This window comes from Lynx rufus, unplaced genomic scaffold, assembly GCF_022079265.1.
Source record: "Lynx rufus isolate CCGP_SWC_20201006 ecotype Redwood Valley unplaced genomic scaffold, mLynRuf1.p SCAF_7, whole genome shotgun sequence".
Classification (NCBI taxonomy): domain Eukaryota; kingdom Metazoa; phylum Chordata; class Mammalia; order Carnivora; family Felidae; genus Lynx; species Lynx rufus.
Window position 1 is genome coordinate 28770411 of NW_025814889.1, and position 26403 is coordinate 28796813.

A 26403-nucleotide genomic window follows, 5' to 3' on the forward strand; every position below is an offset into this window, starting at 1 on the left:
GCCCAGACGCAGTCAAGCCACTACTAAAGCCTCATGAATGGCCCCATGTGAGATCAGAAGAACCACTCAGCTCAGTAAAGGCCAAACCCAACTAAAAAAATGGTTCTTTTCTCCTAAGCTTCTAAATTCTAAGGTGGTCTGATATGCAGCAGTAATAACAGATACAGAATCATATATTACTGTGGGGGATTTTTAATGACAAAATGGAAAGGTTTCAACTTATTTTTCAATATTAGATTTGGTAGGTAAAGGAATCCACACCCTTTTTATTGTCGGTAGGGAAAGGCATGACTGTGGAACAAAGGCTTGTAATATATAGTCTGAGACCCAATAATTTATGCAAGTGAAGCCCAGATCTTTATACCAGCTTTTTTCCCCTTAAATTATGACACCAAACTGATTTAAAGACCAACTTTGCCTTAATCAGTTGCATTAAAATATAGCTCAAAAGAACTCAAAAAAAAGAACACCCAATTACTATGGTTAAGAAGGTGAATTATAGGGGCGCCTGGGTGGTTCAGTCGGTTGAGTGTCTGACTTCGGCTCAGGTCATGACCTCGCAGTTTGTGGGTTCAAGTCCCAGGTCGGGCTCTGTGCTGACAGCTTGGAGCCTGAAGCCTGCTTCTGATTCTGTGTCTCCCTGTCTCTTTGCTCCTCCCCTGTTCTCTCTCTCAATCTCTCTCAAAAATAAACATTAAAAAAAATTTAAAGAAGGTGAATTATACTTAGAAAAAAAGTGTATTACCTCAAATACATTCTTTTTGCTGGATTTGTCCTTTGAAGCCATCTCCACTGTCGCCCCCTTCAGGTCCACTGTGAACTCTGGCTTGGACTGATTACTCCCAAACTTCATTTTAGAAAAAAGGAAAAACCCTTGTGATATTCATGTACACGGGCATATCAAAAACAATTTAGACCAATTTTATATTATGAACAATAAATCAAATAGGTGATTACCTCAAATTCTTGTCTTTATTATAAAATAACAATTCATACCTTAAAACTGAAATGTCTACAAGACATGAATATATCGTTCACAGAAAAGGAAATGGCTCGACTTGCATCTTAATAAGAAAAACACAAAATAAAGCCACACTAAAATCTTTTTTCACCCATCAGTGTAGAAAAAAAATTCTAAAAGTTAGATGAAAAACTATATTTTGCATAGAGAAATAGGCCTTCATATGCAAGTACAGTACAAATTGGAACAATGCCTAGAGAGGGAAAATTGTAATACTTTATTTGGAAATTTACAAATGCACGTATCCTTTGGCTTGGAACTGAACCTAGACTATATAGGACTAGGTAAAATGATGTGTTCAAAAGGCAAGGCATTATTCTTACATATGTATAAATAATATCTGGCAGATATCAAGTTGTTTTCCACTCAATAAACATTCTATAAACTTGATAATGCTTTCAAGAGTTATTTCCTTATTGACTATTTATGTTGTCAACAACTAACAGTAACTTATAAAAACAGAAAACTCTAAGCCTCATGTTCTTTTATTTAGCCTTTGTTAGAAATTATACCTGGAGCCAGATGCTATGAAGCCTCAGCAATTTAATAAAAAACTGTGAAAAGAATAGGAAGACAGCTGACATGAAAAGAAAAAGCACTTAGCTAGCTGTTAGATTTTGTTAACCAGATAAGGAAAAGATTAGCAAGCAGCAGAAAATTCATGTTAAATGCAGACGTACTCTGCACCTTGTCATCATTAACTTAAATTTTTGTTTAGAAATTTAACTAAGAATAGACAACAGAACTAAGAACAGAAAATAGCTTTCCCATTTATTGAAAGGTTTAGAGGTTTTAAATCCTTAAGGGCTATAATCTTAAGGCCAAAGATTTATTACAGAAGATTTTGTTTCTTAAAATATTTTCAAGTCAAATTATGTTTGTCATTGGAAATGTATATTACCCCAGCAACCTACTGATATCTTAGTCACTGTTCATAACACTACTCAGTAGCTTCCCATTTAATGAATGGTTCAACTTCATCTGTTCCCTTTTACTTCATCTTTTCAGCTAGCAACGTGGACTTAAATAATGTACTTGTTATAACAAAACAACATTTAGGATATTATATGGCATTTATTAGTGGAATCAAAACAAAGCTTAGGGTGTTATATGGAATTTTTATTAGTGGAATCATAATAACAATCACAAAAATTTTGACTAATTTACAGAGTCTTGGCCTTAAGTGTCTGTCATTGTCATTCAAAAGACATTTAATTAACCATAGAAGGAGCTACAATGGGCAAAGAGAACTTTCTGAGCAAAAATGATGATCTCAAAAGTTGTAAAACTTAAATGTACACATTTAACTGAATGATAAAAATCCATGTACAAATTGTCATTACATGCCTGTAAATGGTTAGCTATAAGCTAAGATACTTAGCTTAAATAACTAACCAAGTAAGATATAGCAACCAAATAACAAATACAATGACAGGACATGGAATGCTGGTAAAAGTACATTCAATGCGGTTGGCAAAATTTTGTGTTTGTTACTCATTCTTTTTCAAACTTTAGTCCCACTTTATCATACATCCCTCCAATAAATTCATGGCAAAGAAAATGGAATAATTGTGGCAAGGGGCATGCAACAAGAACACATACAGTGACAGCCGAAACAGGATCAGATTTTACATATGCAGGCCGACGACTGACAGAGTTTTTCCAAGAAGAAAGCAGCGAAAGCAAGAGCTCAGAGACAGAGCCCTGTTGGCAGAATGACTTGATGGAAAAAGGGAAGAAAGTGATGATGTCATAATAATGCACAACGGCAAAATGACACATAAGAGAAAAGCATATGGAAACAAATGGGACAAAAATACAATTCCACAAGCAGACACAACACAAAGCTTAACTTCCAAATATTTTGCAAAGGCCCTAGCATTTATATCTCAGAATTATTTTCTGATTCTGTTACTATGTAAGTTCATGCTTTATTTTTAACATGAATGCTTTATAGAAATTACATTAAACATTACACTAAGCATTTATATCTCAGAATTATTTTCTGACTCTGTTACTATGGAAGTTCATGCTTTATTTTTAACATGAATGCTTTATAGAAATTACATTAAACAGAAATTACATTAAACATCTTCATCTGTATTCACAACAGAAGACCTGAAGGGTCACAGACGGGAGTCACATCTGGCCCACCACCATCTTACCCAGCAGCCCCTGAATCTGGGAGCTTCCTCCTTGCAACCTGCTGGGCAATGTCCCCAGTGGCCCTACCATCCAGTTTGCCTTCTCTTCCTTTAGGACAAGTGGTTCTCAACCACAGGCAATTCTGTCCCCCAGGGGACATCTGGCAATGTCTGGAGACATTTGTGGTTGTCACACCTGGAGGTGAGGATGCTACTATCTTCTGCTAAATACCACAAAATTTACAGGAGAGCCCCCACAACAAAGAATTATCTGCCCCCCCAAAATGACAATTTTTAGATATTTAAAAGCACATATAAATAAATTTGAATAATTACTAATATTTGTGGGGTGATTTTTATAATACTCAAGGAATATGATGAATGATATCCTGAAAGGTAGCACAATACATGTCATGTCACATTATAACTGTGCACTTGTCAGTCTTCCCCATTATAGTGTAAGTCATGAGGATAAAGACCATGTTACTTACTTGTAACTCCCCAAACTTAACACAATGCCCAGAACAAAATAGGCTTTAAGGTCTGTTGAACAAATCAGGTGAAATGAAGTAAGAAAAAAAACCAAGTATAATTTATGTTATTGATATCACAATCCAGTGGATAACTAAGTATACAGAAAACAACTGGAATATATCCTAAAGGGGAAAGAAAGGCTCACTGGATCATGTACCACCTATGTAAAATTTATCTTATATAGTGGAGTTGCATGGTGCACATGTATGTTTTGTTTACTTAATATTAACTATCCATGGAACCAAAAATAAATGCTAAGTATGAATTAATTAAAACAAAAAACAATTTCAAATAGTGTGAGTGATTTTGCTCAGCCTTCAATCAATGAGTATATGCCCTGGAGTGAGCATAAGATTTGAACCTGCTCTTTCTTCAAGTAGATCTAGGTATAGGTTTTTGCACTAATTGTGAAACTAATTTTTAAAGAACCAACTGGCCTGGGGACCAACTAGCCCCTTAACATAAACCAAGTGGAGGGCAAGCAATCTTCCAACATCAAAGGCAGAAAATATCTCTGCTAGAGACCAACTTCTAACTAACACCTTTCTAAGAGATACTCAAGGACATTTTCACTACAAGTGATTTTTGTCTTTTTGGCTTATATCTAGCCTTAGAATCTCATCCTCAGGTAAGGTGTGATTTCATTATATAAACAGGATACATTTTACCTACAATAGATCTACTCGGTGACTGAGCAGAGAAACAAAGCTGTGATTTTTTCAAATCCTTTTTAACAATCCTAATTACAGAGTTAGTTAAGAAGCCTTTCACATATTTCACCAATTTTTTAATATTTATGAATGTTGTATGTGCCAAAATATATTGTACACACTCATATACTTTTTATTTGAATCATCTTGACTTGCTTTTACTTAGCCCATTTAAATTAGTTTTCATTCACTTCATAAATGTTACATATGGAAAGAAAGTCTGATTTTTAAATTTGCCATAAAATAAAAATTAAGAATTAACTGCAAATCCAAGCATTTTATCATCTCACATCTGTTTAGTTTTATTTAATTATACCAATTTGAAATGATTACAATATATTCTATAATTCAAAATACATTAATAAAATTTCATTTAAAGGCAGTAGTTCAAATAGTGAATCCCTAAACTTAAAAATTAATTAAGAATTCTACAGTTTCAAAATTGGCTGGCTCACTGAATTTTACACTGTTTCCGTTATTGCCACATGGTAATACAGTAACACAACTTTAGCTGATGAACAGAAATACCTCACATCCTTTGTCAAGATTAGATTTAATTATGAGTTCTGAATTATGTAAGATCTTCAAGAGTGAAAACCTTAAGTAAAATGCAACCAGCCTGCACTGATGATCATGAGCTGAGGTATTCACTTAACATCTTTAAATTTAAAAAAAGTTTTCATTTTCTTTAAATAACATACAAATCTGCCTAGCTAAATGACACCTCTTACCACAATGTTCTCTACTTTATCTGCACATACCACAACCTCCAATCTTTAAGTATCAGAAATTATCAAATAACCATTACTCGGCTTTCTTTAGGTACTTTTTTATTACTTATTAATCTCTAATTGCTTCTCCATTCCTCTTCTTGCATTCATTTCCTGCACTCGATTTCAAAGAAACCTTGAGCCACAAGCAGGAAGAAGAATTGCATAACCCTCTAGAAATGCATTAGCACAAACAAAAAGTACCATATGCTTTACCTCAGAGAAAAAAAGGAGAAACACATAATTATCCATTTACTTTAAGATAAATTTCAATCTTTAAATATGGAAAGCAGATCACAGGTCTGTTCCACCATTCTGGTTAAACAATGAAGCAAATCAAAAAATTGGTGAACAAAACAGAAGAAACATTCTAGAAAGTTCATATTAGTGCCCAATCCAGAGGATTTTGGGGTTGTTGCCATATCAGAGTTCTAACATGTTCTATGCATTCCTGGTTCTGAGTAATATGTTAAATGGCTGCATTATAAATGTAAATGAGTAGAATTTGCTTGAATTTTATAAATGGATTTCTTTTTTTTATCAAACATAAGGTCCATAAGTCCTGTTAATTTTAAAGCAACAGTAAATATAAGAAAATACTGGTTAAGGTAGGATATAGAGCAGACTAAAGACGTTAGATTGATTTCATTTTAAATTTTATTTAAGCTTGACTTTTCAAATTCAATTACCAAAAATTTTTAGAAATATTCTGAGGGTGGACTTTGGAGACAAAATGCCACCTAGTTCTGCCACTTAGTAGCTAGCTATATGACCTTCGGCAAGCTCCTTAACTGTTTTACACCTCATTTTCTCATCTACAACAGGGGAAGAGGGGATGATAAACAGTAGCTATCTCAGACTTAAAAGGGTAATAATATATGCATAATCTTCTAGGAGTACCTGATACATATTAAGCATTCAAAAAGTGTTAATAACTATTATGTCACAAACTGTAATTTTTAATATTTCGATTACAAATTAACTGAGGGGTAACAATAGCAAACACTCAGATATACAAAAAACTTCAAAAATCCCACAAGTAATGGGACATTTACTTATTCTTCTAAATGCTGGCTGACATACACAGATATGTAATCACTGACTAGTAATCCAAGGATCAGATCACAATTCAAGGTGGGGCTTGACACATTACTGTTTACTTTCTGAGTAAACATCTGAACTGGCAAAACCACAAAGCATAAGAAAGCTTTTACAGGTGTCCCCTGCTTTTTGGAAGTTTTACACCACTTTGCTTTTACAAAAGACCTACATTAGTATCTGTTTTTGTTAACCAAAACAAATCTGATGAGTATTTGCACTTTCATTAAAAAAGGTGAAGAGTGGGGTGCCTGGGTGGCTTGGTCGGTTTATCGTCCGACTTCAGCTCAGGTCATGATCTCACGGCCCGTGAGTTCGAGCCCCACGTTGGGCTCTGTGCTGACCGCTCAGAGCCTGTGGCCTGTTTCAGATTCTGTGTCTCCCTCTCTCTCTGTCCCTCCCCTGTTCATGCTCTGTCTCTGTCTCAAAAATAAATAAACGTTGAAAAAAAAATTAAAAAAAAAAAGGTGAAGAGTGAAAATAGCGTTGGACATTTGTTGTCAGTGAGCAACTGTGGAGGCAAACTCACACCCCAAGCTCCCTCTCAGGGAACCACACTAGCACCTGAGCATCAATCCACCATGGTTTTGACTGTGTAAGCGTCTGTGCTTTAGCTCGTTTGTGCATCCATTAGCAAGATATTTCCTAAGGTATCAGAAAAGCCTAAGAGAGGGATGGGGGGTGGGTGGGGGGAGGGATGAAAATCCTCAAAAATTTTTCCATATAAATTAATGGTAATTGCTTCTTTGCTTTATGAAGTTTCATTGGAATGCTCTGCTTTCGGACAACCTATAACATCCTAGAGGTGAATAAAGAGAGATATTTTGTTCTATTATGTCCAAGTAGTAAGCTCACCTTTCAGTCCAATGGATACAACAGACTTTGATGATTTAAATAATACAACTTATCAGACTTCTAATTAGCCCTCTTGTTATGAGTCAAAATGCATCTTTTTAAAAATTTCATTTACTTTTATTTGCATACCAGCTGTAGCTAGAAGGACTTTGAAATACTACATGAAATTCAGGTAAAATACCTTCCACAAAATTTAAATGTATAAAGCCCTCAAAGAGAAGAAATACTTACCCAACTTGTGCTGCTTCCTTGAGTTTTGGTAAAGAGTAAAGATGAACCTTGCAACACGGCCCAAGAAGACAACCAGTTCTTTCTGTAATTATAAATATGACCAACTAAAACTTTGCTACTTAGTTTTTCCAACTGCATTTAAAATATTAAAACCTACTTAACAATGTTTTCCACAATGTATACTCATTACTGACATTCTAATTGTATTTACTGAGAATATAATGCCCCAAATAAATGAAGCTAATAGAGATAGAAGTTATCAGAATAACTATATACCTAATTAAGTTCTCATGGACTAATCCAGCACACCTGTGATCAAGGGTATGAATTTATTTTGAAGTAACACGAACTGAACCCTTTATTTGGCAAGAATTACCCATGATTAAAAATTAGGCAAACATGCCCCCTTCACCTAATTCTTTATAGATACATATTGTTTTATATTTCTTAGTATTCTCCCTTCCCCTAATAAGGCTACACAATGTAAGTGATAGATACTAGGTACATTACAAGTATACAATAAATTACATACTCATTGATCAATGAGGTTACTAAGATGAGGGTTTTTTTTTTAATTGTCCTAAATTACAAAATTAACACACATATAAAACTCTAAATATAAAATGTATGAAGAAAAAAATGTATAAAGAGAAAAGTCCCTATTTCTTCTCCTTCAACCCACATTCCAAAGACAAGCAATATTTACCTTATAAGGAAATTCAACTGCTGGCAGGCTAAAATGAATGTCAAATAGGTCTACTACAGAAATTTATTAAGGCCTACCTTACTGCCAAACATACTGACGGTTTTGTGAAAATTCTATGGGTACTAAAAAGATTTATTTTCCTTTTTCAGAATGCAGAACTCAATACATATCAATTAGACCTACTTTATTAGTTTTTATGTATACTTGAACTTCATGGATTAAAAGTAAAATAAAGTTTACTACTACTAAGTTTCTATCTAATTTTTCTTTTATTTCCTGGTGTTTTTGTTTATGGTAGTTAATGCTACTTACTTGGTGAATGGCTATTCCTAATGATTAGATCTTTATTGTGGATTTATCCACAGTTTTTATCATCTTAAGTCCCCATCTTTGTGATGCTTAATGATTTCCTTCCCCCTGCCCCCTCCGAACTGAACATGTCTGGTATTAAAAGCCCCATTCTTGCTTTACTTTTTGTATCTTGGACATGCCCCCTTTTTTTTTTTTTTTTTAACTTTTCTGAATCATTTCTCAGGTATCTCTTTTATATATAACATTTAGGTGGGTTTTGTTTTGTGCTTCATCTGAGTTATCTTTTTCTTTTAATAGAGGAGTATAGACATTGACATATGTTTAGTCCTTGTGTCATCTTTTTGCTATATTTTCATTTCATTTTATTTTTTGTTTTGTGTGGATCTCTTAAGATATTTTGAAGAGATTTATTTTTATTTGTAAATTTATTTTATACTCAATCTTCTATTTCTAGAGAGATCATCTACTGATTCCCTCCTCTGAAAAATGCTAAAATTAGTGTATTTCTACTTTAAATAAACTTTTTGAATTTAGTTTTCAAAATTAGAAAAACTATAGAACTAGTAAACATATTAAGAATATTGAATATTAAATAGTGAATTAACAATAGTTGTCTCAGAGACTGAAGCACTCGTGGGACTGAGCTGCAAGCAGAATTAGTCACAATTTTTTTCCCCAGGAAATTTTTCCTCGAAAAAAACAACAAAAACAATACTGATGATCATACTATGGTTATTTAGTCTTGAGCATTTGGCAGGTAGACATTATCTCAAAAATAAATGAAGTGAGCGTGTCATTTAAATGACAGTATTTGTTGACAATAAAAAATTAAAGCTTTCAAAGGGTAAGTAGAATTTGGGAAAACCTGGCATACCCACCACTGTGATGTGGACGATTTTCCAATCCTTAATGATTTTTCTGATGATGTTACAGATTTGTGATTCTTTGATATTATAAAATATGTCAACATTTGAAAAAATCAGCAAACTTTAGTGAACCAGTATTTTCCAAATGATCCACAAGATGCTACAAAATTGTGCATGGGTAAAGATTCATTCAAAGTGCAACACAGACCGATGGACTCTGACGTGACTAAGTAGGAAAGTTCACTAACTGCAACTAACACTTGGGGAGTTATGGTGTAGCAGAGAAATATGTGCAATAACCTAAGAATATTAAACTACTCCTCCCTTTGCCAGCTTTATATATGAAAGGGAGGATTCTCTTCATATACTTCAGCCAAAACAACGTGTCACAGCAGACTGACTGCCAGCATAGATGAGAATCCAGCTGTTTTCCATCAAATCAAATTTCAAAGATTTGCAAAAATGTAGAACAATGCCACACCTCTCAGGGAAATTTTTTGTGTTGGAAAATGCAGGTATTTTCCTTCATAAAAATGTGTAATTGTGTTATCTGTGTTAGCAGATAATGGGTTATAGTTTTAAGAGTTGCAATACTTAAAATTTCTTAGTTTTAATTTCTTAAAGTAAATAGCTATAGCTATAAACTACATAGACAAAAGTTCTTTGCGGTATTCAGTAATTTTTAAGAGTTTAAAGGGGTTCTCAGATCAAAATGTTTGAGAACCCTGGATATACAAAAAAGTAAAAAAACTATTTTGTTCAACTCCACACAAATAAATCTGAAGATGAAATGGATGATTTTCTTAGAAAACATAAATCACCAAAAGTATTCCAAAAGAAGTCGAAAATCTAAAAGACTACCACAGGAAAAACAAAAACAGAGAAAGTGGCCAAAGAACTATCTGCACTACATACACATGCCCAAAAGGGAGAAAAGGAAAAATAAAGACCCCATTCACAAGTGACTCCACCCAAAGAACAGATGAAGGAACAAATAATTGCAGTATTTGTAAAGCTATTTCAGACCACTTAAAAGAAAAACTTCCAAGTACTAAAATGGGACAAAGACAGTTCAGTTAAAGCAAATCTTAAAAACTCAACTATATGTAAATTTTAAACTCTTCTTTACACAACAGACTGATCTCTGTTGACTATAAAATCATAGCATTTTAGCAGTTTTTAAAAACTGGGGAAAATCCAACTTAGCTTATAGAGTTAATTTCCTTGATTCATTAGGAGTTACTACACATTAACCAAAAAAGCCAGCAACCCAATAGATAAGCAGACAAAGGGGATGAACTAGCAATTCAACAACAACAAAAAGACCTACAAGTGGCTTATGATATTCTACCACATTAAAAATAATACAAATTAAAAATATCATTTTCTCTCTAATCTCTATTAGCAAAGATCAAAAAAGTGGGCAATATATTGAATTGGCAAAGGTGTGGAGAAATCCACTGCTATTAGAGGTATGAACCGATTCAGTGCCATAGAGCATAACTTGGAACACTATCAAAATGACTACTGCATATGGCTTAGCAAGTCCACTTTTGTAATTTATTCTACAAGTGTATTTACATACTTGCAAAATGAACTATGTAAGATGTAATGTATGTGTAATACTGTTTGCAATAGCAAAAAAAAATGTAATCATTCTAAATGTCTACCAATAGACAAGGCCTATTTACCTACCTGCAAATAATGGTTAAATAAACTAGGGTACAGCCACACAATATTGCAGCAGTTAAAACCAATGGGCAGCTCTACATGAACGAAACAGAACCATCTCCAAAATAAACTCTTCAAAGACTGTTTAAAAAATTAATCTATGCATATACAGATGTATATATCTTCTAACTCTGGAAGAAAACACTATTTCTCATTAGACTTAACTAGTTGCCTCTAGGGAAGGGAACTCATAGATGGATGACTGACTTTTGGCTAAATATTATGCATATCTTTGTTTTTTACCATGTGCACTTACGACTTACTGAAAAAAATGTTTAAGTAAAGCTAATGCTTGATCAGAATCCTCTGCTTTATCACCTCTGAATCTAGTACCACCTTTAAAAATGCCAAGACAGGGGCGCCTGGGTGGTGCAGTCGGTTAAGCGTCCGACTTCAGCCAGGTCATGATCTCGCGGTCCGTGAGTTCAAGCCCCGCGTCGGGCTCTGGGCTGATGGCTCAGAGCCTGGAGCCTGTTTCCGATTCTGTGTCTCCCTCTCTCTCTGCCCCTCCCCCGTTCATGCTCTGTCTCTCTCTGTCCCAAAAATAAATAAACGTTGAAAAAAAATTAAAAAAAAAAAATGCCAAGACAAAGGGAGATTTTCATACATTTCATGACAATCCTACATACGTTATATTAGAAAATACATTATTTGAAATTCTTATGAACCTTTTAATCATTTCTACTACAACTATATTCATAGCTTTTAATTTCAATCAAATACATGTCAGAATATTAATGATTTTTATACTTACCGAACCTTTTTCCCATTTTCAGTAATTTTTGTTACGTTTAATAATCCATATTTTTCTTGACCCTATGTAACAGAGTAATACCATTTACACATCATTCATCTAGACAGTAAAATCTAAATTCTTATATATGATTAAGACAAAATGATCTGGTACTCTAAAAATCAGCTTAAAAAAAGATTAGTCAGTATGTAATACGCTTAGTTCTAAAGTATGTTAGGAATACAATTTCCTAGTACTTCCGTAAGGTTATTTTCGGTAACTTTACAATTAAACCTTTCTTCTTCTCAAGTCACAGCAGCCATAAAGTACTTTGCTGTCAAATTAGGTTTCCACATGAACACTACTAGTCAGTATTGGGAAAATGATTTATAACTTCCTGTTCAAAGAAAGTAATACAATGCTATAATGATAAATACTACAAAAAGAAATTATTTGCTTTGTATTATTTTACAGCAGTACTGCCTGAAAATTAGTTAAGATACTAACCTCCTTTGTCAGAATGTAAAAATAACTAAATAAAACAAATGCAGTAACTGTATTAATAAATTACTCAAAAGTCAATGTTTCTATGCATAGAACTGGCCTTAATGTGGCATTAAAAAATTCAGTATGTGCTTCATTAAACATACTATCAGATGGTAAATTGGGCTCTGGACAAACCAGATATAGTAGTTAGCTGATGTCAAATAGTGACACAGCTTTATCATCAAACCCCTTGAAGGCAAAACCACTTTGCTGAAGTTAAATTGGATCTTAAAATTCTTCCAGGTGGAAGAAAGGAAACACTTTCTCATTGCTTAGCTTCCAATATTCAACTGAATTTAATCTACATGAGTTGATGTCTATAGCAATCATCCAAATTAGTAAGCACTGTATGTATATGACAGAACAATTTTACTTCAACCAAAACACACACACACACACACACACACATACACACCAAAGAAAAAATATTCCCAATTCAGAATTTATTTCTACTTAATTTATCCCTCAGCTATTTTCTCAATGTATTTCCATTAGAAAAAGATAAATCTTTCTTGTATGAGAGATAAACATGATGTGGACTGTTTTCTCAATAATGTCTAAAAAATAATGTTTGAAAGTTTTGCCTACTCTGCCAAAAATTCTCATCTATAGACAAAGCTGATAAAGTATTAATGTTCATCATTTGTGGTATAATGAAGACTCGGGAAATACCATGTGAAGTTTTACTATGATTTTTTCATGAAACACAGGTTAGATCTCCTTAGACATGCAAGCCTGATACTTCTAACAGTTCTCTATTGCCTCTTAACAAAAACATCGATTACACAATTTTAAGTATGCACATTTAAGTAAGAATATTCCCAACTTACTATCAGGAGCAGGGAGGGGGGAAAAACCCTTTCAATGATACAGGAACTAAGTAACAACAACTGCCAGGAGGGCACTGCTTATGTGAGCTAGGGGACACAGGAATTGGAAGAACAGAGGAGAGGGAGTCAAGCCTATAAGAATGCCAACCCAAGGAGCACACTCTTAATTACAGAAAAGAATCTGATGGTTCCCAGAAAGGAGGTGGGTGTGAGGACGGGGGCACTTGTTGTGATGAGCACCAGGTGATGCATGGAATTGTTAAATCACTGTACTGTACACCTGAAACTAATACTATACTGTAAGTTAACTAACTCAAATTTAAATAAAAACTTAAAAAAAATGCACATCTGTCACAGACACACTGGGAAAGAGACTGGGTTCTTGCATCAGCCCACACCTATTTAATCCACACTGTACTCATACTGCACGGAAATATTAACACCGATCTTTTTAAAAAGCATATGCGGCATATCTCAAAAAAGGATTTGAAGGGGGCATTAAAAACAACAGTAATGCATTTGAATGGAAATGAAACAAGAAAAAAAATGAACATGTTTAAAATTCATACTGAGGGATGGAATTTTAAATCTGGTTTGATTAGAAGAGGTTAAATGAAAATATCACGCTGAGTGAACAAAGCCTGTCAAAAATGACCACATATTGTATGATTCCATTCTTATGAAATGTCCAGGATAGGCAAATCTAGGGAGACGGAAAGTGCGATTCCTAGTTGTTCAGGGCTGGGTGAGATGTGGAGGTAGAGGAGTGATACCTAATAGTATGTGGTTTCTTCCTGAGGTGATGAAAAAATTCTAAAATTGACTGTGATGATGGCTACACAAACCTGAATATACTAAAAACCATTTAACTATACATGTAAGTAGGTAAATTGTACAGTACGTGAATTACATTTCAGTAAAGCTTTTTATAAAAACAAAACAGGGTCTGAAGAGATAGATGGGCACTTTGCAGAGATTTTAAGATGACATCAGGAAGCTAACAATGATTACAGTACTATTTTCATTCCTAAATTTGTAGCTTTCTTTTTCTTACTGCTAAGGCATTATACTAACCAGATTTTAACTCACAAAAAGGAAGTATTAACCCGTATTAACCCATTAAGAGTGGGAAAGGCAGGCTTGGTGGAAAAAAGACTTGGTGGAAAAAAGCACAAGTTGAGAATAGGGAGTGGAGGGCCAAGAAAGGGAAAAGTCAAGGAGGGCAAAAGCCTCAATGGGAAGGGGCCAGACGGCCTGGAAGAGGTGTACTCCAGAACAGAAAAGAAGAGTTGTATGATTATGTGGAAAAAAGAATGGAGTCACGCAGAACTAACAAACCTATTCAACTTTGCACTTGAAGATAAAAGAATCAAAGAGGAAAATACTGGTGAGACAGTTCCCTGTGATGGCCATCAGGGGGTACCATGAGTCCAGGATGGTCTAGTTGCTGTCAAACTCTGGAGAAAAGGGGTAAATGGTTTGGGAAATAATTTGCAAATTGTCCTTTTAACTCTATGTGGAACATTTGCAAATTTGTGTTTCTAGTCTAACCTAGAGATTCGCTTTTACCAAAATGTAAATAATTTATAAAAGGTCTCCTTAATAATTATGTATTACCTGTATTTAAAATAAGTTAGAAAGGATTTCTGCTTTTTTTCTAGATGCGCTAATAAAGAGTATTAGGGTAACAACACCTTAGATTCATACACTAATTCCTGACACCACCACTAAAGTCATGTTCACTTTTATCTTTAATGTTTATGTACCCAGTACTATGTTACATAATGCAAAAGATCAAAAATAGAAACTAAAAAAGTAGTCACTATGTATCCCTTGGGAGTTTAAAACCTTAGTAGGGAGATGACAGGTACATGAGTTAACATTTACACTATTCGATGCAATAAGAGACTTGGCAATTCAGGAAAAAAAGAAGAGATCATGGGGCGCCTGGGTGGCTCAGTCAGTTGAGCGTCTGAATTCAGCTCAGGTCATGATCTCGCAGTTTGTGGGTTTGAGCACCGCGTCAGGTTCCGTGCTGACAGCTCAGAGCCTGGAGACTGCTTCAGATTCTGTGTCTCCCTCTCTCTCTCCCCCTCCCCTGCTTGCTCACTCTCTCTGAAAAATAAACATCAAAAAAAAATTTTTTTTAAAAAGAAGAGACCATTATTATGCTAAGGTTAGTCTGGCAAGGCCTCTGAAAGAGTCAGTCCTGACTCTGACAATGAATGTCAGAAGGAACTGTGTACAACATGTGATATGAACCATAAAAGATGTGATTCAGTTAGGGAATGGAGAAAGAGTTACAAAAATAAAATGGCATCTGTGGAAGCCTTTGCCTCTAAAAAATCAGAAGTATCATATAAGTAAGTCTACTACAGTTCCATAAAATAAGGAAGTAACAATAAAAGTCTGTCTTTCAAAAAGCTTTAAAAGTTTTATTTATTCATTCAATAAGTATTTACTGAAAAGCTACTACTCTGTGTACCCACAGAAGTACTAGGGCTCCTCTATTACTGCTCTAATAAAGCTTTTCTTTGTCTAGCAGGGAAGACAAATACAAATAGAGGGTCTCAGGTTCCTATAAGAAATAAAAATGAAAAGTGTTATCTTATTTTCTATAATCAAGTAACATATAATTACATGTACAAAGAGTATTACAGAGAAATCTGACCAAATCTAGAAGATTCAAATGAGATTCTCTGAGGAAGCAAAATTGGAACTGAACTTGAACAAACGAACGGACATTAACAGGCAAAGATGTGGGAGAGAAATGGTTCAGTGGACAGAGAAATGACATGTGCCAGGACCTTGAGCTGAAAAGCAGGCTCTTTTGAGGAAAGAAGTACAGTGCAGCTGAGGGAAAACAAGCAAGGAGGGAAAAGGAGGACACAACAAGTGTGAGGTAAGGCTGGAGCACGCTCAGTCTTGTAGTCCTCATTACAAATGTTGATCTTCATTCTAAAAGAAAAGGAAAGCCACTGAAGGGGTCTGGCAGGATCAGCCCAATACAGGGAAGACCAGGAGGGACTGCAATACACAGATTAAGTAAACTTTCATCCAAGTCAAACCAGGTCTCTGAAGAGAAGTCATCTGGAGGTTTTCAGTTTAGGGCAACCTTAAAGTTGAGTTCAGACCTCTAATATTCTTCTGGCTTAGACCCGTCAATGAATTGTACAGCACAGAACAAAAGTGGTGTCTGTGCTCATTAGGAAGAAGGGAAACTGCTTACCTTTGGACTGCTGTCCTGAGGAAAAAAGAGTGAAGTATAATTTGACAGTATTTTCCAGGGATGTTATATTTATTTTAAAAAACCAAATATAAATTTGTCACTTACAAATATGGTATATAAATTATTTAATCATGAAGATACCATATTTTGCATAAAAAGGGGGCTTTTAAGTCTATAAAGTGATTAAATTCTTAATTTAAACCTATTTTATGATTATTATCTAAAAAACCAAAGAAAGTTAATAGAAGCCCAAGAAATATTTAAACGTTATACTTAGAGAAAATTAACTTATTGAAACTGATTGAAATAACTGGACTATATTATACTATATGCTATCATACTAACTGTATCTTGGTGCTTTGGTGAAGAGGGAGAAGATTCATTTTCAGGAAAGCAGGGTTTTGAGGCAGTTGGAGATTCCTACAAGAAATAAGTAATGAAAAATGTTACTCTATTTTATAGCATTATATTTCTCCCTCTATTCGCAGTGGGAGAGCTTAATAAGGGAAGCTAAAAAATTTTCTTCCTAGTTATTTTCTTTCTATATTCAGCTCTGAAACTAGTATGGTATTGATTTATAAAATACAGATGTCTTAAAGTTAATGAAATATGACATTTTATTCTAATTACAGTTAAACTTAAATACTGCATACAGAATTAGTCAAAAGAAATGATGCACGTTGCCTTAATACCATGATGTTGTATCAGCTTCAACTGACCACATTTAAAATAGGTAAAATCTAAACACTTATGGATAAAAATGTATTAGTCACCATACTAACTGGCTCTTGGTACGGCAGGTATGAATACCCGGGATTAGGCAAGCAACAGTCACAGGAATGACGTGGCAACTGCCAGAATGAAAACTTTTTTGGTTAATGGTAATCTATGTAAATTAAATTAAATGGTTATTAATATTTAAAGTAATTTATAGCTAACCTTCAATTACTAGAAATAAACAAGATTTTTTAAAACACACAAAAAAACTTTAAAGATTAATAACTCTCCAGAAAAAAAATGTTTTAATGTCTAAGCCTACAAGAATATATAACAGGAGCAAATTGATGGTGTGTATTTTAAAAGCAATTCTGGTTTGTCAATATTAAAGACATGTTATGTGATTTCCATCACAGATGTTTACAAGACTCTTCATAGAAGACAAGACTGAAAAAACATTTTTGGTACCCACAGCCAAACTCCACTTAATTTTTTCCATTCCCCTAAATGCTTTATGAATAATCTTAGGAAAAGAAAATTAGAAAAATCATATGCCAACACTTATTATTAGTTTTCTTATAAAACTAAATAATGTGTTTGCACATTCATCTTCACATCTCTGTCAGTCTACCATGGTTATGAAATCAGGTACTGTTAACAAACCTGGAAATTTGTATTAAAACACGATAAAAAAACCCATCCACTCCATATCCATTCACTTGGAAAAAAATATTCAGGTTTATACCATATAAAGTTTGTAAACAGAGAAACTAGATAGTAGTGAAAGTTTACACAGAAAATCCCTGAAGGGACAATCTTACAAATCAAACATTCAAAGCCTATATTACTAATGAAGAAACATTAAAAGCATATCAAATGTATCTTTACAAAAAGAAATTACACATATCTAGTATAGCTTCACTTAACTATTTTTCTGACTGCTTCAGATGTTTCACTTTTTAATTTCTTGTGTGTCTAATATTAAGAGTTTGAAAAAAAGAGAAAAGATAGACTTGATGACCCACAAACTAAAAAACAAGTGAATGGTAATTACGATTTTTTTCATGACATTATCAGTCCTACAGAAATAAAAACCACAGCAAATGAAGTAATAATATATGTACAACAAGTAGAATTCTATAACAAAAGTTTTACACTTATTTATGTATATTTATAAATGTATGTGCATGTATATCTAAATGTCTACAATGAGGTTTTAGTAAAAAAAACATACATAGGCAGGAACAGTGCACCCACACATATACATATACACACAGATATACACACATCTACCTTCTCCAAAGTTGTCTGACATCTGAATTAGGACTTGTATCATCATGACAACATTTGCTACATAGTATTAGGTTTCTTTATTATTTCTTTTTTCCTCTTTTCAAAGTCTATTCATTCATTTTGAGAGAGAGAACAAGCAAGGGGTGGGGAGGGGGGTGCAGAGAGAGAGAGACAGAGAGAGAGAGAGAGAGAGAGAGAGAGAGAGAGAGAGAGAATGAATCCTAAGTATGCTCCAAGCTGCCAGCAGAGAGCCCAAAGCGAGGCTTGATCCCATGAACAGTGAGCCAAGATCTTACCTGAGCCAAGATCAAGAGTTGGACGCTTAACTGACTGAGCCACCCAAGCACCCCACTTTCTATTACATTTCAAGTGACACATCCTTTAACCCTCATCATACATTACTCAGCTAGTTTGTTCTGGCATAGTTCCTCAAATCTTAATGTATATACTAGGTGGTGATAATAAATAGAAAAGCTTACTTGAAGGTATTATCTAGGATTTCATTTATAAAGTTTCAGGTGTGGGTATTAAAAAAAAAGACCTTTCTACCAAAAATAAGTAAATCTCTGGTCGCAAGAAAATCAGGCTATCAGAACTCTGAAACAATCAGGTAAAAAAATAAATGTCTGGGGCAACTGGGTGGCTCTGTTGGTTAAAAGTGTCCAACTTCGGCTCAGGTCATGATCTCATGGTTCATGAGTTCAAGCCCTGCATCGGGCTCTCGGCTCTCTGCTGTCAGCACAGAGCCCACTTTATATCCTCTGTCCCCCTCTTACTCTGTCTCTCTTTCTCTTTCTCTCTCTCTCTCTCTCTCTCTCTCAAATAAATAAACATTAAAAAAGAAGGAATGTCGTAAGAACTTCAGGCAAGTTATTCTAACAACAGACTGAAAATAAATCTCAAAAAAGATTTTACAAGAGTAAGAAACTAAGTCTCCATCTGCAAAGTAATCATCCCTTTTATTCGAGAATGAAGAGGGAGTGGGGTTGTTTCAACAATGGCTTTTGGGGCACCTGGGTGGCTCAATGGGCCAACTTGGGCCAACTTTGGCCAACTCTGGCTCAGGTCATCTCGCGGTCCGTGAGTTCGAGCCCTGCATTGGGCCCTGTGCTGACAGCTCAGAGCCTGGACCCTGCTTCGAGATTCTGTGTCTCCCTCTCTCTCTGCCCCTCCCCCACTCATGCTCTCTCTAGCTCTCAAAAATAAACAAAATTTTTTTAAAAAATGGCTTTTGCCTTAGAGCATTATATATGACAACATACACAAGCTTTGTGTCTACAATGAATTATAATCTGGTTTTTGGAGTTAAATAAATTTTTCTATTAAAAATCTCTAGGAATCTCACCTACTCACATTAATCCCAATGCTTAAATATTGAAGCATTCTTCAACAGCACAGGTTCCAGAATTTCATTCCTTTGATATGCTCTCTACTTTCAAACCACATAATATTCTTAAAAAATATAAATTACAAACTGATCTACTACTTCCGTTGTTGTTCTATTAGTTTATCTTACAAACATAATGTGTGTAGACTGTTTCTACAGCTGCACAAAAAGCCTTCCATTTAATTTCACAAAAATATTAAAGTCACTAAAAAAAAAACACAAAAAACCAACTTGTTTTGACTGATTGATATAATTTATAAAGGAATTTACATCTGAAAGTACCTAGGCATAGAGAAACACGCCTTAAGAGTGAATCATTCTGTTTTCACTCACACACCTGAAAATGTAGGAAACCTGTTAATTATGCTAAAGAAAAGTCTGATTGTGATAAAATAAGAGAGTCCCCAGTGACAGATATCTTTTTAAAATAAGTTTTTTAGTTTTAGAGTGTTACTACTGCCCTTTCATTTTTACATTAGTATGGCTGATGTTCTACAAATTCGCATGAATTTCCTACTCCATCCCCAAAATGAAGATACAACATAAAGAGAAAACTTACAAGGAAGTTAAAAACATTATGGCTTTTCCATTCTGATGTTTGCATCAAAATTTATCCCTTATTTGAAACAGAGAACATTACTTCTCAGATTGATAAAAGTCCTTCGTGCAGAGAACAATTAGGGAAACAGAGGAGTGGGATTCCGATCTTCCCAGGGGATGAAGAAAATTAACTAATGTCTTTACTATAAAACTTCTGGAAGACTGAAGATAAACAGTAACAGATATATGATTTTTAAAAAGGGTTATCAAAAGTATTTATCACCTACTAGGCTCAAACGTATACATTATTAAGCCACAGATAAGTCAGTCCACTGTGCAAAGATCAGTAAGCTTCAAAACCAAAACCCATTCCAGGATAAATTGCTGCTGTCTATATATAATAAAACAGTAGTCACCAAAATAGGAGATCCACCTAAGGAAAAAGATAAAAGTATAAAGAATAAAGAACATGCCAATATTGTCAACAGTTTTTCTCAAGAAGTCCTACCTTGTCATTGGTGTCCAACACAATGGTGCTATGTCTCCACTTTGTTAAAACTATCGGTTCTTGCAGCCGCCTGTCCAGGCTCCTACTTTTAATTATTTCTCTTTGTTGTTGGGATGAAGCATTATACTAAAAAAAAAAAAATTATACCTCATAAATAATAGAAACAAAAGTGGAATCTAAACATGCAGGCTCCAAATGACACATAATGTTAGGCGAAGTTCATCACAGGAATTTTTCTTGTCTCAGTTTTCTCATCTTTGACCACACTGTGGCACAACTGAGATGATCAGGGGTTTTGGTGTTGGACAAAGTTAACGTTAGCTTGGCAAAATAAATATTCAGTCTCCGTGGGTCTCCGTTTCACCAACTGTAAAACAGGCATAACAGAAACACCGTCTCATTCACACCGGTGTTATAAAAGTTAAGCAGTATGGGGGCACCTGGGTGGCTCACTGGGTTGAGTGTCAGACTCTTGATTTCGGCTCAGGCCCTGATCTCACAGTTTGTGAGACGGAGCCCCACGTGGGGCTATGGGCTGACAGCATGGAGACTGCTTGGGATTCTCTCTCTCCTTCCCCCTCTCTCTGCCCCTCCCTGTGTGCCTCTCTCTCTCTCTCTCTCTCTCAAAATAAACTTAAAAAAAAAAAACTTAAGCAGTGTAAAAAGTGCTAAATATTGCCCTAATAGTAGATTCTCAGTAAATATTAGTTATAATTTGTAGAACGAAGTTGTTGAACAAATTTATTAAGATTCCTTCTAATTCAAAAATCCACATGAATTCAATTTTTGGTTTAGGTTTTTAAAATAATTATTACATATAAAACAGTATCCTCACATTTAAAGGGTTGTTTGTTTTTATTTTTGCTTTCATTTATAAGCCAAACATATTATTATTTGTTTCTCTGAAGTGGTAAAACATAGCAGACCAGAAGATAGAGATGGTATTGGTTGGAAAGACCAATCCTGAATATATCAGTTGTGTGCAAAGAACAGAAAATAACTACCCCCTAAAATTATACAGAAAATTAAGAATGTATTATCAGTAAGGTATTAAATCATGTGTTTGAAATGTCAAGTAGATCAGCAAGCATAAACATTTCAGAAATATGACGTTTAGGAGTTATACTGATTTATACAGCCAATTTTAATAAATTATAAGTAATAAAACATAATTAAATGACAAAAAATTACAGGCTACATTCTTCTCCCGAAAGCAAAGGACACCTAATACCTATCTACTTCTCTCACCCATAAAAAGCCCATCAAATCTTAAAATTTTAATGATTCATTACAATTCCAGTAAAATTATATTATAGCAATGTTTTTAATATTAAAAAATCTTCCAACATGTTTCTCTATGCCATTTTTTTAGTCCCCAAAATGAGCCTATATAGGCCCCCTAAACTGTCTCCCAAATCTGTTACTTCATTCTTCACATTAAAACTTGCCAAAGCCAGGCAGTCACATACGGCATTTGTTTTTATTTTATTTATTTATTTTTTTTCAACGTTTTTATTTATTTTTGGGACAGAGAGAGACAGAGCATGAACGGGGGAGGGGCAGAGAGAGAGGGAGACACAGAATCGGAAACAGGCTCCAGGCTCCGAGCCATCAACCCAGAGCCTGACGCGGGGCTCGAACTCATGGACCGCGAGATCGTGACCTGGCTGAAGTCGGACGCTTAACCAACTGCGCCACCCAGGCGCCCCTCGGCATTTGTTTTTAAATCACTGTTGCTTAACAATTAGCAATCTTAAAATCTGTCACAGAAGTTCACAAAGGGATCATTTCTAGAATGAACAAAGATGAAACTTAAAGGCTACACCCCCAAAAATTCTTTGCCAGAAGTCTCTAAGTGAAAACAGAAATACACTTTCCCTTCAATACAAACATCGCAAGAACTAAAATGTATAGCTGTGTAGAGACATGTATACAAACCATAACAGATACCTACCTTAGCTTACGAGCTTTATAATTACTATAGTTGCTGAGAAATCCTTTCTACACGGTATCAAAGATAACATAAAACTAAACTGGGTAATAAGCACAATTGTAAATGTGTTGGTGGTTTTACTAGGGCATAGTAAGTTCATAAAAACAAAGCATAAATAAAATGTCAAACAGAAAATACTGCATAGACAGAAGACAAAAACAAGGCGCCACATAATTAGAGAAAGGAAAAATAATTGTTATTTTTGCACAGTTGTGTGCAAAGAACAGAAAATAACTACCCCACAGTTAAAACACATGCACACACACACGCGCATCTAGTTAAAAAGACGGCTAAGTTTAAAACTTTTCTAATCCCATTAAAAACACCTTTTTAACAATCTTAAATGAACTTTTATTTGAATTATTTCAAACATATACAAAAGAATAAAGACTCTAATGAAAACCCACCATCAAGTTTTAGCATATCTAATAGAAGACATTGCTTTAGGTACCCTTTAAAAAAAAAAAGGAAAATATTATAGACATGTCAGAGACCCTCTGAACACATCTTTGAGATTCCATTCCTCTCCCTCTTTTCCCAGCAGCATCATATAATTCAGTGGTCATCATTCTCATCACACTTTGATATATACTTATGCACCTATAAATATATTTACCTGTGGAGTTTTAAAAGTGATATAAATGGAATCAGACCACATATTGCATCATTCTTCAACTTGCTTTTTGCATTCAACATGTTATTGTAAAAAACATATCCATGCTGCTGACTATGCAGTTCTGACTCACGTATTTTCACTTCTATAGAATATTACATTATATGTAAACACCACAATTTAACCATTTTGCTACAAATGGATATGTCTAAGGTGGCAGTACTAATTTATTTATAGTTCTACCAGCAGAACATAATGCTTTGCACTGCCCTACTTGGAATTGCTGAATTTATATGCATTTGTATATATAAAATAAATGTTAAGTACACATACACATTAAAAAATATGTGAAAGGTGAAACGCTAGCTCAGTGTTTTAATTTACATTTTTTCCTCTTCTGTGTATTGCTTAGTTGTGTATTTTGCCTAATTTCAACTGGACTTTCTCTTACATACAGAAAGGATCAGGAAGTTCTTTATATATTTTGCTTCTAAATATTTGTAAGCTACTTGAGTTCTTGAGTTTAATATACCTTTTCCTAGTCCATAGCTCAGCTTTTCCCCTAAAAGGTACCTTTTATATTAGCGTTTTAATTTGATGTAATCACATCTGTCAATCTTTCCTTTTATAGGTTTTCGTTATTGTAGTCTTTTTAAGAAATCCTTCCCATTCCGAAGTCAAAGATATTTTTATATAGATTTTAAAGTTTTGCTGATTAAATTTACATCTCTCATCTACCTGGAATTAATCATTAAGTATGACATGAGTCAAGATCTACACTTCATTTTTTTTTCCATGAGAATAACCAATAATCTTAGCAACATTTATTGCATAGTCCATGCTTAACTCATCAATTTGTAATGCCAGATCTGAGCTTTCTATTCTGGTCTATTTCTCTGTATGTGTGCTCTTACTACCCATCTTAATCACTTATTTTCATGAACCTCATCCCTCACATGCCCCACCTCCCGTTTTCAGGAATACTTGGGTTCTTCATAGACCTTTGTTTGTCAGCAAAATTTAGCATCAGTTCCAAAAAAGGTGGAAAGGGAAAAAGTAAGTGGAAATGCAGTGAATTTATAGATTAATGTGGACACTGCACTAATACTGGGCCTCCCTGTCCAAAACCACAATGGCATATTGCACCATTTATTCAGGTTTTATGTTCTTCCATTCTGCTCTGAAACTTTCTTCATTAAGATCTTACAAACCTTTAATTGGTGTATCAGTAGTTACAACTCTTCTTGTTGCCACTGCTGCTAATGTAAAGAGGATCTTTATTTCTATCACATTTCAAACCTGACTTTTTACTAGAGAAATGGGTAGTTGTTTTTTTTCTTTTAAGGTTCTTTATTTATTTTTAGAAAGAGAGAGAGTACCCTCATGAGTAGAGTACAGGCAGAAAGAGAGGGAGAGAGAGAATCCCAAGTAGGATCTGCACTGTCAGCTCAGAGCCTGATGCAGGGCTTGATCTCACAAACCATGAGATTTAAGGCTGCCATTTTGTTTTTTATCCTGTTTATCATTCACATTTCTTCTTTCTTACCTTCCTATGGACTACTTGAAAAGTTTTCACTATTAGATTTTAATTCATCTATAGTTTCTTGAATATATCTTTTGTTGGTTTTTAGTGACTGCTCTAGGAATTACAATTTACATGCTTAATTTACCACAGTCTACTAGTATCAACATTTTACTATTTCAAGTGAAATGCAGAAAACTTATTAACAGTGATATCACTTTACTCTCCCCTCTTGATGGTACTGTATTTGGCTGTTTTAAGTATCATCTCTACCAGGGCGCCTGGGTGGCTCAGTTGGTTAAGCGCTGACTCTTGATTTCGGCTTGGGTCATGATCTCATGGTTTGGAAGATTGAGCCCCATGTTGGGCTCTGTGCTGTCAGTGGGGAGCCTACTTGGGATTCTCTCTCCCTCTCTCTCTGCCCTTCCTCTGGTCATGCACATGCACTCTCTCTCTCTCAAAATAAACTTTAAAAAAGTATCATTTCTAACTACAATGAGTACTTCAGAAATGTTTTAATTTTTGTTTTGAATGTCAAACATAATTTTTAAAACTCAAGTCTCCTCAGATATTCACCCTTTCCACTGTACTTTCTTCAGTCTTGATGTTCCAGGTTTTCTTCAGTTATCATTTCCCTTCTGTGTGAAGGACTTCCTATAGTAATTCTTTAAGAATGTGATACTGGTAATAAAATTCTTACTTTCCTTTCCTTTGAAAATGTCTCTTTTATTTTCATTCTTGAAGAGCATTTTTGTTGGATGTACAATTATGGGTTTACAGTTTTTTCTTTCAGCATTTGAAAAATGTTATACCACTTCCTTCTAGCTTCATGGCTTCTGATAAGACATCCACTGCCATTCAAACCACTATTACCCTACAGCTACTGTGTTGAGTTGCTTTCGAGATTATTTTAGCAGGAAAGGAAAGAGAAGTCTTTAGTTTACAGAAATCTGACTACTATGTCTAGATGTGGGTTTCTTTGGGTCTATCCTGTTTAGTGTTGCTCAGATTCTTGGTTTGCCTTTTGCCAAATTTGAGATGTCTTCAAACACCGTTACTGCAAATATTTTTCAGCTTCACACTCTTTCTCCTCTTCTTCTAGAACTCCAATAAAATGAATAGCATAAATACCTAACACTTTTGTATTTTCCCCACAGATCTCTGAAGCTCTGTTCATTTTTTAAAACTTTATTTTTTGGTGCACATGCTCATTTCAATACTATACTTGTGACACGTTTGCTCAAAATCATTAGGGAAAGCTGGGGCACCTGGGTGGCTAAGTCAGTTGAGCATCCAATTCTTGGTTTCAGCTCAGGTCATGATCTCATGGTTTCATGAGTTCAAGCCCCGCATCGCTCTGTGTTGGCAGCACAGAGCTTGCTTGGGATTCTCTCTCTCTGCCCCTCTCCCACTCACACTGTATCTCTTTCAAATAAAAAAAATAAACTTAAAAAAAATCATCTGGGAAAGCAAGTCACATGACTGAACTCAGTTAACAGCAGAATATACCTCCA

At 34.7% G+C, this 26403-nt stretch overlaps 1 protein-coding gene across 5 annotated transcripts in view; it reads right to left on the bottom strand.

The window, feature by feature from the left end:
* ARHGAP12 (Rho GTPase activating protein 12) overlaps positions 1–26403 on the bottom strand; it is a 122435-nt gene that overhangs the window by 16276 nt on the left and 79756 nt on the right. For 3 of the 5 annotated variants that reach the window (XM_047065202.1, XM_047065198.1, XM_047065203.1), the window contains 6 exons: positions 20762–20887; positions 16662–16736; positions 16317–16331; positions 11733–11794; positions 7364–7445; positions 746–847 (listed from right to left, as the gene is read on the bottom strand). In XM_047065202.1, coding sequence (XP_046921158.1) covers positions 746–847; positions 7364–7445; positions 11733–11794; positions 16317–16331; positions 16662–16736; positions 20762–20887 — 462 coding nt within the window. The remainder of the gene's footprint in view (positions 1–745; positions 848–7363; positions 7446–11732; positions 11795–16316; positions 16332–16661; positions 16737–20761; positions 20888–26403) is intronic. The other 2 variants (XM_047065199.1, XM_047065200.1) reach the window with 2 other exon arrangements.